The sequence below is a fragment of the Dermacentor silvarum genome, chromosome 1 (assembly GCF_013339745.2).
Source record: "Dermacentor silvarum isolate Dsil-2018 chromosome 1, BIME_Dsil_1.4, whole genome shotgun sequence".
In the NCBI taxonomy this organism is placed as follows: domain Eukaryota; kingdom Metazoa; phylum Arthropoda; class Arachnida; order Ixodida; family Ixodidae; genus Dermacentor; species Dermacentor silvarum.
The window spans coordinates 329,554,038-329,572,617 of record NC_051154.1 but is presented as its reverse complement, the minus strand read 5'-3'; the positions used below and the strand labels follow the sequence as shown (position 1 = coordinate 329,572,617).

The 18,580-nt window shown below is 48.2% G+C and overlaps 1 protein-coding gene across 1 annotated transcript; it reads left to right on the top strand.

Annotated features, from left to right (window-relative positions):
- Window positions 1-17,814: 17,814 nt before the first annotated feature.
- On the top strand, window positions 17,815-18,306 carry LOC119443081 (tachykinin-like peptides receptor 86C). The gene has a single exon (XM_037708237.1). It carries the CDS (start codon window positions 17,815-17,817, stop codon window positions 18,304-18,306), a length of 492 nt encoding a protein of 163 aa, XP_037564165.1.
- Window positions 18,307-18,580: the final 274 nt, after the last annotated feature.

The following is an 18,580-nucleotide window of genomic DNA, read 5'->3' as shown; positions in this document are numbered from 1 at the left end:
AAGTACATGCATTCGTCTGATCTTCGTGCTGGTGGATTTAGACGTTATTGTGACTTTCTTTATTGCGCTTCGTATGCCTTCATTGTCGTAAATTTCTGAGCAGTGGATACTTTCCGAAGTGCAGAAGAAGCTGCGAACACGCACAATTGCTACTAATTACAACGGCTCAGCTTGGCGAGGTGCCAAATTGAAACTCGCCAAGCGTCTCAATGCACTGGCTTGCCCGTGATAAATTCATAAGGGCGTTTTATGTCGCGAATCGTGGCGCTCGTCCGTGGCGTAATGGTTTCAACATCGTGCTTCTCTCCCAGAGTTCCTTTGTTCGAATCCTGTCGTCGGACAATATTAATAATGTTTTTGTGCGATTATTTATTGTAATATTATTGTATGAAACTATGCACGAGGCTATACTTGGTTGTTTATTCTATGGCTACACCGCGTTGGACCAACCACTGTGCTGTGACTACCGAAGCGCTCCCTGTCGGCACTCATTAGTGCCACAATGCAGTGCATTGCTTCACCGCTCGTAGATGGCGACTATCACATACGTTACGTCCGTTGCCGGAAATCAGTCGTGAAACCCGGGATAAACACTTTCGTGTTAAAACCTTGAAATGCTACATAAATTAAAACCGTTATGCGCTAGGTAGTTAGCTGAAGTCAGATTTAAATTCAAGCCATTTGTATTTGGGCACATGCAGGTCTAGTTGAGTTTGCTTCAGATCGAGACCCGCGTTGAGGAGTGTGCTTTAGCCAAACGTCTAATATACATTGCATAATGACCGGTTCCTCTGTGTAATCTTCGCCTCTTTACAGTCGTGTAATGCGCTGAAGCATATTAGGAGTGGAAAGGGGCCACTTTCAAGGGGCATTGCAAATGTTCTTTAATTACACACGCGCGCACGTGCCGTCTCCGGTCACAGTACTCAGCACGAGCGCCGAGACTTCTAATAACTGCATTGACAGTCATTCAGAGCTGCTTGTTGTTGCTATTCTATTCCTTCTTTCGTCAACTTGCGCACCCCACAGATCAGGACTTAACGAGGCCGCGTTCCTTAATTCTACACGCGCACGCACTGTCTCCGGTCACAGTACGAGAACCAAAACTGGGACGTCTAATAAATGCACTGGCAACCATTCAGAACTGTTTCAGGCACTGATGTCGGCGAGAGGAAAAAGAGCTTACTTTTTTATTGTGTCAGCCTCCGCCTCCCCTTTGGAAAACTTGCCGAATATTGAGGTCACTAGGCTGGAAGGTATGCAGTGGGCAAAGCCACTTCGCCCACTCTGCAACAGAGCTCGCTGACCCTGGGCCGTCGTGCCAGAAGCCCACGCACGCGAAAACATGTATGCACCCGGCAGCTTCGGAATTATATTGCCGGCAGGTTTTTCTCCTCTATTTGCAATAACGAATATCTCTTAAAGCTATTGTAGTTCGTGCACTTAGTTGAAGCAAAATATGTATACTGTTTGCTCAATTTATAATCCTAGCGTGTACCACCGTAGAAATTGAAGCAACTGTGAGACAAATTCCACACTCATCTACCTTGCCGTAGGTGATATCCCTCTCTGGAGTGACTCCCGCTGTGATGCTAGAGCCCACCTAAGTAAGCTTTATTTCATTCTCCTCGAGTACCTGCTTAAAGCACAAAAAAGAACCTACATGCTGTGTGCTAGGTACAACACGTGTTGTCCATTTCACCCAAGTGCAGCTACTGCAGTACTAATGGAGTTTCTATAGAATGAGCTGTCGTCAAAATTATTGCGCTACTGACCGCTTCCCAACAGTGGTTAGCTCCTTTCAGTGAAGTCGAACGCTATACTGCATATCTCCACGCTGGAGCTTGAAATCTGCAGCATGTAAAACATAAAATACAAAGGTTGTCTAGCAGCACTCTGCCTAGATAAGTCACGTGTTCTATCTGCAGGTGCATGTATTATATTCACCCAGTGCTTACTAACCGCAGCAAAATAAAATAATATAACAACAAATGAATAACTAAACGCAAGAAAAATAAACAAATAAATGTATTTCACAAACTTATGTTTATCTCTATAAGAAAATAGATGTTTGGTTGAACGATCACTGTAAAGAAGTTAGGTGTTTAACAAAGCAAAGCCTCCAATAATTACAAAAACCACCTCGCAGTAGAAAACATGATATACGCGTATTCTTTCAAACAGCCAGAACCAATGCCCGTATAGTCAGCAACGTCGGAGAACGCGATTTGTTGCGAAAGTATGTCTCCTCTCCAGGGCCATAACTCGGAGGGAAGGGGGGTTTCGGGGGCCTGACCCCCTCTCGTCCCGAAATTATTTCGTGCTTTACCTGTTTGGGTAGTACTAACATATATAAATGCCTTCACAGCGACCACCAGATGCCAAAATTGTTCATGCACCGCAACTTTCCTGATATTACTTGCCTCTTCTTCCTTTGCTCATGCCTTCCCTTTTACAAGACCACCTCAGCACTCCCTCACTAACCCACCCGCCTTGCACAGCCTTGCACCTTACCCTCCCGTTCCTTCGCGTCCTAATTTTTTTTCGGCTTTCACCAAATGGCGGCTCCTTTATTGGTTTCCGATGCTGTCCCTATCCTATTGCCGCTCGAGAAGTTCTCCTGTGCGGACTGCGCTCGACGGCTTCGAGTCCCTCTGAAAAACGCGTACGTGTCTTTCAATGGCAGTGGCAAGCGGTCTGTAATCATTTGCGGTACAATGCCACACCGACACATGCCACGCCTCCCCGTTCCCCATGTCCACCTCAGAACAAAACAAGCTTAAGCAAATATTGAAAGGCGGTCATGATTGTGGCGAGAGAAATGCATTTCAAACAATCCCACATGGCGGCAAACACACGTCGTCGAAGGATAATTGTTACTGCCGGCGAGGCGCGGAAGTGAAGTTACGGCAGAGTGAACGACTACAAAAGCGACGACGAAACGAGCCAGAGAAAGAGCGGGCGACCTACGTTTTCTTTGCGAGTGCTCCACGGCTGCATCTAAACCTTCAGGCACTTTAAAGTTCACGCGAATTAGTACGTCCGTCTCAAAGACCTATGATGATGTCGTCTGGCTAAGAATGCGTGCCGTGCTGAACTCGCTTTCGTGATAGTACGCACGCTTTTCATCGGTGCTTTCGTGTCGCAAATTCACAGGCCAACCACCAACGACGAACACGAACGAAAGAGGCAAACAAAGCTATTCGCTCTAAAGAAGTCTAGCAAGTAACCACAAAAGGCAGAGAGCTGCTTTCCTAAGATGATTTTTCAGGCTTGACCTTCAAATTTTGTCGAAGGGACTGTGCTGAATCTAAAATTTTCTTAATCAAGTTTTCTCACGCAGCCTGGCGTGCCTGCGAATTCAAGTCTGTTGGCGTCGCGAAGCCGGTACAAGGTCCCACGTGACGCCAGTTGGCCAATAGCGACGGGGCGTCGGCCTCGGCGAGGGCGCGCGAGCAGGAGGCGGCATTCTTCAAAGCGTGTCGCTCCTTCATCAAGTTTCAGGGGCTTTAGGTAGATTCTCTGCGCGTTCATTGTCTCTCCATTCGTCTAACAAGTTTTCGCAAGACACTTGGAAACGTTTCTTTGGAGTCGCTGACCACTGTCGTTTGCGTGCACAGGATTGCGGCCGCAAAATGAAAAGACACGCTGCAACAACCGAGCAAGCAAAACTCAATTGCGTCTTACTAAAGGATGAAACAGGGAAGAGCTACCTCCGTCCGCGGACAAAACTGCCCATTTCTCTGCACACCGGGAAGTCAAGCATGTAGGAACTTCTGTAGTGACTCAGGAAAACGCGGAGGCGTATTTGAATCAGCCGAGAACGAATCGCAGCAGGCCCTAAAGAACGACAAGTGCGACGCCCACGCGCCACCGGAAATTTATAGTGGCTGCCGTGGAAAGTGAAGCCTTCCCCACGGAGCAATACACAAATAAGGTCAGTGACATGGCGCCTACACGTTCTGGTTCGCCTGCGCTCTGTGCGACGATTGTAAATACTTTTGACTTGAGGATTTTTGTCTCAAAAACTAAGGATGTACTCGATCCAAAGACGATGGAGAGGCTGCTGGTTGACCCCTGGACACTACCGCATAACTGTGCTTATCCAGCCAGAGAGAAAAGAAACCTGAAGTTCCAACGTCACTGGGTAGATCGTTACCCATGGCTTGTTGATTCAGAGAACCTTCAAGGAGCGTTATGCAAACACTGCGTAGTCTTCGCAGGCGAGTGTGCAGGAAAAGGGGAGCACCAGCGCTTGGCCTGCTTTATAACGATGACATTTACCAATTACGAGAAATCCATGCACGCTACTGAAAGCCACACATCCAGTAGCATCTACGCCATGTCATTAACGCTATCTCAGAACTTTCTAGCTGTCCGGTCCCGCTCAGAGCATGACATCTTAACACAACTTGACCACGGCCTTAAAACACAGGCAAGAACTTGCATGAAAGTTTTAGCCTGCGTTCTAGAAAGTTCTCTCAAGAAACCGCAAGAACTTGCTACCAATAATAGAAACAACACTACATTGCACGCGCCGGAGCACTGCGCAAATCCGCCATAAACCACAGGCAAACCGTACAAGCGAAACAGAACGGGTGTTCGTGAACTCACGGTGCGCTCCAACGAAAGGCGCACGATTTGCGGGTCGGCGACGTGTTACTTGGCGAGCTGCGTCCGGCCCCCGAGTCGCATCGGCGAAGGCAAGAGCATTTAGGTTCGGCTCCGTAGTATCTTGGGCAGCCAGTTGCGACGCGCTGAGCTTCAGGAATGCGGGTAGCAGTGTTCGCAGCGTGCGCGGCGAATGCGCGAAGGCGTTCTGCTTCACGTTGGCGTGTCTCTCGTCGGACTAAACTAGATTCACCTGTCGACGTCGTTCCCTTTCTGCGCCGCTTAGCGCAGCAGCTTTCTTTGTTTACACGCCGCCAACTGCTTCGCTTGCTGTGCCACCAACTCTGCTGTAAACGCGTTCAGCGGCGTCCGCACCCATACTGCGCATGCGCAACTCTCCCTCATTCTCGTCTCCTACGCATGCGCTCTCTACGTGTGCGCTCTCCTTCTCTCACCTCCCCCTCTCCGCCACAGGTGCGGCGCAGCAAATCATTGCATATAACTCTCTCTCTCTCTAAGGGTACGCCGGTAGGCGGCGCAGGTGTCGCGGTGCAGTATAAAGCGCGCGTTCGCTGTGCTTCCGTCATTCTCTCTCTGTGCAACGATGTGCGAAACGCCATGAACAACGTCAACGTCGGCGCTAGTTGCAGCGGCAGCGCCACCGCCGTGGAGCAGAGGAAGGCTCGGGAAGCCGAACGTCGTAAACGATAGCGTCTGCAAGCGGACCCCAAACTTCGGGCCAGCGAATCCGAGCATAAACGTCAACGTCGGCAGGAAACTTCTACGGAAGCAACACGTGCTCGGCACGCCGAAGTGGAACGTCAGCGTTATCAAGCCGACCCCGAACTCCGGGCTCGGAAAGTCGAAGCGCAACGGCAGCGCCGAGCGGCAGCTCCCGATCTCAAAGCGACCAGGCAACGCGAGTCTGCGGCCAGAGCAGCAACACGTTCGAGGCCATTACAACGCCCGGCTTCGACGGTGCTGACGCGCGGTTCAAGCGCGACCTCCTCGATCGGAGCTTCGGGCACAGCTGCAACGTGTGCGACCGGCTTTGGTTCGACAACAACCTTTGCGATGCATTTCCCAAGATCACAAGCAACCCACCACCATCAGGAGAACGTGCATAGACCTCGTCTTCGCAAATTGCAAACTCGACCCTCTGGAGAAAGACCCATTGACGCTACACTTCACCGACCACACAGCCATCATCTTCAAGATACCGCGCGCACCGGCGCTAGGAATCACGTACGATCTCTAAATAAAGACGCAACAACCCCGTACAAACGTCTCCTCTCTTCTCAATACATTCTCTCACTCTAACTTTCATTGGGTTGTGCTGCCAAGTGAAATGAAACGGAAAACCGATGCGCACCACCCGCGATGCTTTCGCATCTCACCATGGTTGCTCGTAGGATGAGACGATGTGATTTTCCTTCTTATTTAAGGAACTCTGTCAAAGTTTTTAATTTGCATTGCGCAGCTCTTCGACACCAATATATTTACAATTATATATTATAGAATATTCTATAGACAGGTGTATAGAAGCATTTTACTGTCATATTTCTTTCTTACAGTCCAATAGAAATATTCTTGATCTATGGAGGTATATACAGATTCCGGTGTCGTTAATCTAAAGGGCGCAGGCGACCGCAAGTGTAAAACAAGAGGCAATGAAGAACCAAGTACCAAAAGGTGATAAAAACACGTGAACTAAACAATGCTTTTCGCGCGTCTCACCAGTGAAGTTTTCCAAGGGCACGTGTGATCGATGGATGCTATCTGTTTGCGACGGGTGCACACAATGTGGTCATCGTTTACGTTTGGCACAACGTTGGCGTCTTCCTTCAACTGATGGGGAAGTGAAAGTGTAGGCATCAGCATGCAGGGTGGCACACACCATTCGCAGACAGCACAGCTACAAAACATACCAACAAGCCTATAACCTAGCCAGTGTAACTTAGAATGAGCGCAGGTACTCATAAGTGAGGCTGCAAGGAATATACATACATATTTATTGTTCTTCACGGTGGAGAATCCCAATATCACAAAGAGCGGACGCTAAGCGAAAAGCTTTCCGCAGTGTTAAAGCCACCATGCGCCCGTAGGTCGCACGTCATTCGGATTGTTGCGTTGTACATACAAATTACAGAACCGGACCACCGACTATTCCTTGAAGACAGTAATTGGCGTTCTGTCAATCAGATCACAATGAGGGGAATGTAAGCATAAATGAACTGGCCTATTCGCTTTCGGAACTTGAAAAAAATTGAAATTTTGATGAGTATATGCGTTTTCTGTCGAGTCATTGTCTTTCTTAATGCCGTATTAATGCTTCCAGAATTCCGTAATGCACTGCCGCCCGAAAATCTTCTAGCTCTATTGTATAAAAACAGGTGACACGCATGCATAACGCCCATTTGCGACCATATTGTCACAAGTAAAAATGCGTTTTTATTGCTGTATTCAGCTTGACTTTAATGTCGTCAGTTTTCAGTCAGCAATTCTACTATTCGGGTTTCGTGATACGAGTTAATTTAAGCTTTGTTCACTTTTGTTTTATCATGCAGTGCGCTTTTATCATGTACTGCACGGGCTCCGGCTTACCCGAAAGCACGGGCAGGGCAGGGAAGTTTTTTTACAGGCTCAGGCTGGGCTCGGGCACGGCATGTGCTTTTTTACCCGGGCCTGGGCCAGGCTCGGGTATTTTGACGCGGGCCCGGGCCGGACTCGGACTTTCTGGTGATGTGCATGTAACGTGCAGCGAGTTATCCTAGCGCATCTCGACTCTGAAAAACCTGTTTCCCCGGCGCAGCTGGAACCTAGCAGTGCTACTCCTGTGTACTTCCCTTTTCTTCTTCCGTCGTATTTTGCGCTGTTTGAACATAATATAAAAGTACAAAAAGCGCGAAGTTGCCTCAAACCAAAGGATGTCATTGTATTCCTTACCTAAATCAAAAAAGATGGCTGACTAATGGAGTAGCACACGAGGAATAAGGATTATAAACAGGGATAAGGTGCCTCAGAAAGGCTGGCCAACGTTTCGATAGGAGGACCTATCTTCGTCAAAGGCGGCCTCGTCATCCTCGGCGGGTTAGTTTTAAAGGGTTAGTGGAGTGACGTCACGTCGATGTCCGCTGTGGCTGTCTGTAAAGGGGGAGACTGAAAAGAAAATGAGCGCCGGCGCTTGACTGGCTAGGCGCGGTTTCTAAGACGAGGGGACAATCAACGTAATTAATGCTTTCAGCGCGGTGCAAGCGCGTTCAAAACTTGCTGATTCCTAAAAGGCGAATTGGTAAAACGATGACTTGTAAGATAAGATTATTCATCACGTGGCTGAAATATGGCACTGCGTCCATCCATGATTGCATGCATATTCTCAACCTGTCGCCTAGCAGCAGCGCATTGCGCTGCACCATGGAGGCACGAGAAGCTTTCTTTCTCCATTTACTGCATCCATGCGCTGCGCTCACGACCAGTCGTGGCTGCGCTTCGGCTAGCGTGTACTAGAATACGGTTGAGTAGGACGAGCGGCTAGATCGGCGCATGCTTTGCAGTGAGACGCCCGACGTGGAAAAAAAACAGAACTTGGGAAAGCCAGCTTACAAAGACCAAGCTTACACCTATCCCCTTAAAGTCGGCTTCACTTTTAAACAGAAATGCCTTGCTGGGCAGACATTTTCCAGGGGCAATATAAGTCGTCTTATAATAAAATGTTAAGGCCCTAGGATCTTTTTTTATCATTTTAATAATTGTTTCCTATTGCCCCGACGCGCGCGCGTGTCCAAAACGTATTTGGCCGGCCAAATCCCAATTTGACCTGCCGAGGATGCCAGCGCCATCTGGATAAGACTTTCGCAAGTAGGTTACCCGAGTGAGCCTGTGTTTTTATGGTAGAAATGCTGGCAAAAAGGTTTGTGTTTGTGTTTCCTCGTAACGGAATTATGTTTTCTCGCACATAGAAATAACACTCCAACACCATCATGTCTGTAGGTTGTGCCTAAGTTGTACTTTACCATTTTTCCGACGAATTTCACTGTGAGAAATTCCATTTTTGTTCACTAACAGCTTGCACGATGACGAAGGGCCTGCGCAGTCGGGGTGGTTCGGAATAACTTTCTCCTGCACTAACACCTTGCGCCACGCGGAGGGCCTGCGTGGTCTGGGTGGTTGCTGATGAATTATTCCGCCATGGATGCCGACGCCGACGCCGGATTTTCTGCGACACGGGGCCCTTAACGCTGTCGTTTTAATACTGTGGCGGCGCTGCGATAGAAGTGGATCGGGCTGCATCAAGGTGGCGCCGTTTTAAACTGCTGGCGATACTGCTCGGCAGGGTCATTCGTATACTACTTCGCACGCTGGTATTTGCGTTCAGACCGTTCAAATGGTGTTCATAATTGCATATAAAATGTTTTATAGCGTGAGCTACACTGGCCGAGGTTGAGCAGTTCTGCGTGGCTCCTGGAGAGCCGTGCTGCCCTTGCGCGAGGAACAATGACGTCACAAGGCGCACAGCTGGCACGCCGGGCGTTTGCGCTGGGCCCGGCGTTTGCGCTGGGCGTTAGATTGTTTGCGCTGGGCGTTTGCCAGTGTGGTATAGCCATGGAGAAGGAGCGCGAAATTGCTGCTCAGCGGCGCAGAAGATCGGAGAAGCCAAACTCATCGGATCCCGAAGTAGTTGCCTGGAAATTAGTGGTTGAGCGTAGGAAAAACGAACAGAAGAAGGCTAAACGTGCTGCGGAGACACCAGAGCATAGGAAGGAACGTCTAGCAAAGCTGCGTCGCCAGGCGGCAGAGCGACGTGCCCGACCATCTCAGCAGCAGCAACAACAAGACGCCGTCGATGACGTCCAGGCTCGCCGATTGGCTGACTACACGGTGAAACTTAGTGAACGCACCAGTGCGAATCGGACCTTCGAGACCGACTTCGTAAACAATCTGTTTGGATATGTGTGCGACGTGTGTGAAAGACTGTGGCACATGAAAGACTTGACGCCGGTAACTAGTGCCATGCGTGAAATGTTGAGTTTAGCGGCGCCGCCTGAGTGGGATGAAACCGTGGCGCCGGTTTGTACAACATGCAAGAACTTTCTCGTTAAGCAGAAGATTCCACTCTTTAGCGTTACCAATGGGTGTCCTTACCCGCCCATGCCACCAGGTCTAGCGGTCCTGAACGATGTGGCCGAACGTTAACTTTCGCCACGGATTCCCTCCGTTCAGATCCGTATTGCTTCCAGTGAACTGCCAAACGTAGCGGTGCCGAATGGTGAAGCCTGTGCCATTCAGCTTTCCGAAAGTGGTGTGGTTATCGAAGCCGTGTACGCGTCGCCGAACGATTCAGTTGAAGACACTATAGACGTAGTGGCTAAGTCTATACCTAGTCGTGCGGCAAGTGAACTGTGTGTGGTGGCGGTGACTTAAATCGTGCTCCAGACACTCCAGGTGTTCCTTTGAGCGACTTGTTTAACCTGGACTTATCCAGTGTTCCGAATGTAAAGATGACCCAATGGGGAACCATCATTGATCTTGTGTATCGCAGACAGACAATCCATTCAAAATACTGCGTTGGGGCCATAGTTACGGCAGCGTGTTACTACACTGACCACCGAGCCATATTTTGGCAATAGAGAAGCAACCAAACATTGAGCAAAAAAATATATATATATACATGCGTCACATAATGCTTATACCGTTTGTGTGTCTTTGAAGCAGCAGTAACCATGATAATCAAGCTAATCCTAGACAACCAGGAAAACTAAGAATAACCAGCTGAACCTTTTCTCACGCGACGTATATCCTGGCATAGCCGAGCTAAGCTACTGCTAATTTTTTATGCCTTAAGAATAAATTCCTTTCATTCTCTTCTTTATTTTATTATTTTAATGCCGCTCGGTGATCTTTTTCGGTCTCGGGCCGGGTTGGGGCGGGTTTTGAGCCGGGATCAGGCCGGGCTCGGGCCTAAGGTAAAGGAGTGGCGGGCCGGGCGGGTAACGTACATTATTTCCGGGCTCGGGCCGGGCTCGGGTCTCGTCATAAAACTTTTGGTCGTGCTCGGGCAGGCAGCCCAAAGTAAAAACGGGCCCATGCAGTGCTCTACGCTAAGCACAGTGCATGAACAGCGTAAACAACGCCACTTCTTTTTTTTCCGCATCGAGTGAAGATGTCATACTTCGTTCACGCCAATTCCCAGCGATAGCGCGTAGTGCCAGAAGTAACGAAATCAATAAACTGACGGCCCCGATGTCGAAACTTCATTCAAAAGAAAAGTGCTTGCAAGATTAATTTCCATTTTATGTTTTGTTTTCCACACCGCCTTTACTAACGCTGCAAGGTTTTGCAGCATCCGCGTTATTTTGCAGAATTGCAAAATTGCAGAATACTGTCCTTAGCGTCGCTAAGGACAGTATGGGTAGTTGGGTTCATGATGGCCAGCACTATGGCCACTTCTTCGGCCTCTTTGATTGATACGCCCTCTTCCCCTTCCCTTACGTAGAGTAGCAGGCCAGATGTTCCATTTTGCTGCCGACCTCTCTACATTTTCAAATCATTAAACTACTTATTCTTCTTGATTGATACGGCTCTAGTTGAGGCCACATTTACTATTCTATATTTTCCATCCACAGCACTCAGGGTGTATGTGTTGTGTCCCTGGTTGGCGGCATCGACAAAGACCACGGTTTGGTCTTGCTCGTTCTTTTCGCGTAGTTTGTCTGCCCTGGCTTTTCTCCTGCCGTTGTGCCTGCCCACCAGGGTGTCTTTGGGTATTGGCTTGATTATTAGGTAATGTCTGATTGCGGGAGATAGTGGTGCTCTGCCTCCCGTGGTGCATATGGGTTTACTGTTCAGTCTAGTCAGGATGTGTAGTCCCGTCATCGTGTCTGATAGCCGTGTTATTTGTGTTGTTTTGTGTGCTTCGATCAGCTCCTAGAGGGTGTTGTGCATTCCAAGTTTGAGGAGCTTCTCGCTGCTGGTATAAACAGGCAAACCTATTGCCAACTTGTACGCTTGTTGAATTATAACCGCTATTTTTTACTTTTTCTGATTTCCTGAGATGATAATAGGGGAAGGAGTAGACTATGCGGCTGATTAGGAATGCCTGAATCAACCTACACAAATCCATCTCCTTCATTCCTCTGTGTTTGTTGGCCACTCGCCTGAGCAGTCCAAAAATTTGTTTGGCGGTGTTCTTCAGTTTTGTGAGGGCCGCGGTATTCTGCATCTTGTTTTGAATAAGCATGCCCAGCATTCTAATGGTCAGAACCGGAGGAACCGGGACACTTTCCAAGACAACTTTGATCGGTGCTTGTTGTTGGGTGTCAGTGTCTGGCGTCTTTTTGACTTTATTTCTAATGATTAGGAGCTCGGATTTCGTGGGGGAGCATGTTAGCCCGTTGTGTCTGACATACTCTTGCACAACATTTGCGGCCTCCTGTACCGCGTGATTTATCGCACCATCCGAGCCGTTGTTTATCCAGATGGTAACATTGTCCCCGTATATGGCATGTTTGATGCATGTGTGGTATCCTGTTTAGTTGTTGTGGTAGGTTCATCATGGTGATATTGGAGAGTAGGGGTGAGAGGACGGCACGTTGCAGGGTGCCTCTTGTCCCTAGAGTAAGCTTTTGACCACGCACTTCACCCAGTTGGATGGTTGTCGTTCTTTCTTTGAGAAAGTCGGAAATGTAGGCGAAAGTTCTCTCGCACATCAGGCACATCAGACCATCATGTAGCACATCAGGCCATTTAAAATGGCCTGATGTGCTACATTGTGAAATGCTTTACAGACGTCCAGGTCAGCTTCGCACTCAAATGAGAGACGGGCGACCTGTCATGCGAAAGCAGGCGGCGAGCTGTGTGACAGAGTCTCGCCGGACAACAAGGGGAATTGCATTGTTCGGGTGAGGAGTGGCGGCGAAGGACCAATTTAACGAATGGGGAGACGTTACAAAGCCGGAACAAAATGACAAGTTAGAAAGATTTATGGTGGCGTCATGGGCATCAAAAATACACTGTAGAAAAGAATGTACAACGGCGATATAGTGGTAGGCTATAGTGGAAGTCTTACAGAAAAACACTCTCTAAACTACCTTCAGTTGTTACCCAATGTTATCTTCGTAATAGCAGCCACAAGCCTAGGTAGTGACAGAAATATCAATGCAGCTAGGGATATTTATCAACAGCAGAAGACCTGCTTAAACCACAGTCGTTGGACAATCTTTTGTTTCTGCACAAAATTATATTGATAGTTTTGGCGGCACTGAATAATAGGCCGCCATGCCTTCCTTTATGTCTAGACAGTTTAAACAAAAACACATTTGAAATGCATCTTGAAATCATACATTCCCGCAGCTGTAAATAAATTGTAGCATATACGTTCACAAATTATGTTGCGTACCAAGGCGTAGTGCAACTCGTTTCTTTGTTCAAACGAGTTAAATAACGTGTAATAGTTTCTCACACCATAAGTTCGACATAAATGAGTTCGCACTTTCAAGTGTGCAGCAATTCTGCTTCATAGGTGCGTGGGTTCTGCAGGCAAGGCAAAAGGTGAAGCAAAACATTTAGTTGGATAACAAAGTCAAATAATTTAGCAGGATTCAAACAGAGTAACATAAGCGAGTAAAATATGAAACGTTTCACCACTCCACCATGGCAAATGCGAATCAACCGCCGAGCCTCCACCGCAACAACCGCAGCAAATGCTTCCTGTGCGCCACCTTCGTCATGCAGCTGCCTATCTCCCGTCTTCGCTAAGCTTTCACTATTTTTATAATGTAACTGTTAGTAATGCGCCAACTGTTAACATGGCAGGAAAGCAATAGTTAGTACAACAACAGATGGCGTTACGTGTCAGGAATCCCCCTACAAGTGTTATTAGGTGAATTCTGCAAAATAACGCGGATGCTGCAAAACCTTACAACGCTAGTAAAGGCGATGTGGAAAACAAAACATAAAATGGAAATTAATCTTGCTAGCACTTTTCTTTTGAATGAAGTTTTGACATCGGGGCCGTCAGTTTATTGCTTTCGTTACTTCTGGCACTACGCGCTTTCGCTGGGAATTGGCGTGAACGAAGTATGACATCTTCACTCGATGCGGAAAAAAAAAGAAGTGGCGTTGTTTACGCTGTTCATGCACTGTGCTTAGCGTAGAGCACTGCATGGGCCCGTTTTTACTTTGGGCTGCCCGCCCGAGCACGACCAAAAGTTTTATGACGAGACCCGAGCCCGGCCCGAGCCCGGAAATAATGTACGTTACCCGCCCGGCCCGCCACTCCTTTACCTTAGGCCCGAGCCCTAAGAGTCCTGGGTGGGACCTTCCCCGCCAAGAGAGCTTCTGCCAGCTCCCTCTGAAACGACATGGGAGACCCTAATACGGTCCCCAGAAGAAAAGCTACAAAAAGGAATCTTTGCCTGGGCGGAAGAGGTCGCCGCAGACAAGCGGCCATCTACAACGCCCTGAAATTTCTCTTAATAAAGTTGTTTTCTCCTCCTGAAGGAATCCGAACTATAATAGCCTAGAAACTACGTCGACCAAAGTTGTCCAGTGTCATGAAACCGGAAAAAGTGGGGAGTAGGTGGACACGGGCGGCCACTGGTACAGCTTTGCGAGATACCGGCTGACGTACACAAATCCGTGGTGTGTAAAGCTACGGTGTCGTGGCCTGCCTTAGACGTCACTGATGCAAAATTATTTAAGCGTGGCAGTTTCTACAGTGCACACTCTTGAGAAATGGCAAATAGTATAACCGGGCTAATTTAGGGACTGAGTGAAGCCCGAACCTGACCCGAGCCCGACGCTCCTAGGCCTGAGCCCGGCCCGAGCTTTTGGGTAAGCCTCCAGCCGGTGCAGTGCTCTAATTTTTTCTAAGCAACCATAATTTCGATAATACTAAGCTTCACATTTGCAATTGTTGCCTTTGCCGCAAAGTGAATAATGAAGTGTAAATTACTAAATATTAGTAATTAGAAACGTGAACATTGCCATTTGCCGCCTCTTCCAGAAATACAACAGGAGATATAAAGCAATGATGTAACACATGATTCTTTAAAACTTTGTTCCAAATAAAAAAAATTCGAGGACGGTTAAGCGTCGCTTTTAATAGTGGGACGCGATAGAATTCAAATATTCCTGAATGCTTCTCAGGCTTCCCGGCAACTGCAGCTTTCATTTTTCTCCAACTTCGCCCGACTTCGCTTCCGCATGCGACTGCTGAGGAGGCGAGCGCCATCTCAGATGGTATTTTTGCAAGGAGAAAACCGCGGTGCGCTGCTGTATGAGTAGTAGAAATGCTGGAAAAGGGGGCTTGTGTTTGTGAGTTTCCGCGTAACAGCATTATGTTTCTCGTATATTCAAATCACAATCCGACGCTATCATGCCTGTAGGTTGTGGTTAAGCCATATTTTACGATTTTTCTGACGTATTTTACTTTAAGACATCCAATTACTTCACTAACGCCTCTGCGCCATGCGGAGGGCCTGCGTGATCGGAGTGGTTCGGGATGATTTTCTCCGCCACGGATGCCGAAGCATACGCCGACACCGCCGGCGGATTGTCTGCGACACGGGGCCCTTATCGCTGTCGCGTTAAAAAAAGAGACCAGGGCAGAGTACATGGGCTTGCGCGTACGTTAGATGTTCTAGCCGTGTTTGTAGAGAAACATTTAAAATACAAAAGCACATTATTGATAACTAATAGGCAGCATGGCTTATTAATTGACGCTTAAGGTGTTTGTAAGGAGTAATTATGGCAGTAGTTTAGTTATCGTGGGACCAAAACGAATGCTATAAGAGCCATAAGGGCCACAGTTCCACACTCTACACTTCAATTTATGGGCCATTTTTTTAGAAATGTTGCGATCACGACGTGGCCTGCCTTTCGTTCCGTAAATTCTGATGGAACACAAAATCTTCACATGTTCTCAATGCTAGTGCAGTGAGCATTTGTTGCAGCGAGCTTCACTGACGACGAGCAAACATATTCTCAGTGTTCGCCAATATATAGCGCGCAGAACCAGCCGCAATGGAGAACTAGTGGTCGGGCGGAGAGGTTACCAGATGTTTTTGCAAGCCGGCATTTGTTCATAGCAACACCCGTCCACCTTCGGTAGTAGTTTGTTGTCTCTCTCTTTTCCCCTTTTCCTTACTGGATGCAGCAATGTTCGATCTGCAACCTCACTGCTCTCGTTGCACTTTAGTTACATGACAGCTCTCTGCTGCACGCGAAAGCTGGACGCTCCTGCTGCAAATTGAATGTGGACGGCACAATGGGCGATTGTATTGCCAGTAACAAAAGGTGCAGCAGCGCGTCCTCTGGCCTGAATCCTTCTTCTCCAGCATATCAAAGACATTGTAATTTATTTGCGGTGTTTGCGGAACAGCAGTAACAATGGAAATTTGGTGTTCTCGGAAACACACGGATGAATGCGATGACGTGTCCCGCAACAAAATTCTTTAAAAAAAGAACCAACAACAACAGCTTGAACGGAAGGTGTATGTGCGGACACTGGAGGTGCGGAAAGGAACAACAGAAATGAAACATTAGGCATAAAAAATGAAAAAAAAACGTTCACAGCGTGCCCTGTCCTAGCCGCTCAATTTCATCCTGTCTTCTTTTCTCTCGCGCCGAGCAGCGAACGGGGGAAATGAAGTAGTGAGAGAGGAGCCGTGAGGCGCTTCCGGCCAGATCGATTGAACAACTCGGGCAAAAGCGGTCGCCGCGAGGCAGTCGCACGGCGGCTCCCGCGCCGGACAGTTCTCTCCCCAGAGTGTCGCGCAGACCGCACGGCGCCTTTGAGACGACGCAGCGAGAGTCCTGTCAGTCAGCGTACCCGTCTTTGGGGTCGCGGGATTTGCCGACAAAGCAGACTTGGCCGTGTGAACGGGTGCCCCCCGAGACCGCGCGTCGCTCGCCACGTGAGTTGAGCCGGAAACCAACAGGTGTCGGTGCCGGGCGCGAGCCTCAAGCGCCGGCGAGGACCTCTTTCGCGTCGCTTGTCCCCGTTGAAGATCGTGAGGTTGGTGTTTTGCGTAGGTGTTCACTATAGCTGTCATTCCGAAGAATACCTCGCGTGCTGGCGCTTTACTGGAGGAAATTGAACTGCGCACAAGATATGCACACTCTTTCGGCGTCCGTGTAAAGTAGGACAGAAGTTTCTTCCGTGACGACAGACCCTTCTGTTTTGTGAGAAGCATATTTCTCTCAAGTTCTCACGGTTTGATATTGCGTATCGTGTGTTTTTCTACACTATACGAGTTGTTGAATGAAATGGTCTGTCGCAAATATTTTTACACAGATAGCACATCCTATGTTATAAGCTGAACCTCTATCGGTCACTGCGCGTTCGCAAAAACTAATTTCAAAGTTCATAACAATGAATCCTTCCTGAGTATATCTTTATCGTTTAAGTTTTTAGTTCATTTCTCGTTTTCACTGTTCAGGTGAAAGTATGTGGAGAGCTTAATCCTCGCTAGTTTCTACACTGCGCGCCAATATTTAACGAAAAAGAACGTTATTGGTTGATATTAAAGCCCACACTACACTGAAGTCATCTGCAGTTGCGCCGGCGCTGACCGCATCAGCTTATTGCACAATAAAAGTAAAAAAAGAGAAGAAAAACAAAACAAAACAAACTTAGATCGCACGTAGCAGACCCTTTCGCTAGGTCAGCGATTGAAATCCTTGATAATAATATGCAAAGATGGAACATTTCAAGTTTCCGTTCAATTTTGGTGCTGTAAAAAGCTAACCCACCGCTGACTAGTTTAAGAGTGAATATTTCTGAATTGGCTTGGTTTTGAAGAAGGCTCCCACACTTTTGCAGCATTACAGTGGCACGTTATTATGGGCTGCGTCAATTGAGGATGACGATATGAAGAAGTGCTTAAAAGTAAGCACCCGCTGGCGCCCTTAACACGCTGGAACCTCAGAAGAAAGAAAAAGGGAGCTAACTGTGACTGCATCGGTGCAAATTGCGACGTTTCTAGTATTCATTATCATTAGTACCCGACAAAAAAGTATACGTGAAGGTACAAGAAAAAAAAAGTGCTTGGAAATGATAAGCGCAATGAGGCAGAGAGATTCTCGAAGTCGCAGCTAACAATTCACTGCGTGACAAAACAGTATACTGCATAATTCACATTTCACCACCTCACTGTCAAACTGGACGCTCCGTGGGGACATTTCACGATGCGAGTTTCCGCGATGCCTCTGCTGGAAGCAGAAAGTGCCGACTTTCTCGCTAGACTCGTCAACGGCTCTTGGGCCAACGTGGACAAGTCGAACTTGACGGACGTGCTACTCGAGTCGCTGAACCAGTCCTCGGCGGCATCGGCCACGCGTGCGACAGTCGTCGACGTGCACAGCGAGCGCCAGTGGGTGCTCCCGTGGTGGACGCAGCTGGTGTACGCCTGCCTTTTCGGTTTCATGGTCGCCACGGCAGTGCTGGGAAACGTCGCGGTGATCTGGATCGTGCTTGCACACCGCACCATGCGCACGGTCACCAACTATTTCCTCCTCAACCTCTCTGTAGCCGACACCATTACGGCCACGTTCAACGCCGTCTTCAACCTGGTCTACATGCTGGAGAGCCACTGGGCCTTCGGCGAAGGCTACTGCATCTTCAGCAACTTCGTGGCCAACTTGACCGTATCTTCTTCGGCCTTTACCATGGCAGCTATGAGCATTGACAGGTGAGCACATCGATTCGCATGGATGTTCTTGCCTTAGTAATTAACGTACTCGTTAGCCTACTCACTAGCAATTAGGCTAACTATTAGCCGGAGTGCACAGTAGAGCCCACTGGTCTGTGGACGAGAAAAAGGCGGGCCATGCAACTCTTTTTCTCGTCCGCTGCTTCTATTATGGGACATTCTGTTTTGAGTGCTTTCGCCGGAAAAATGTTGCACCAACTTGCCTTGATTTGTGTTTTATGTTCGTACTTGTCAGTTACATTTGACGGAAGGCTCTT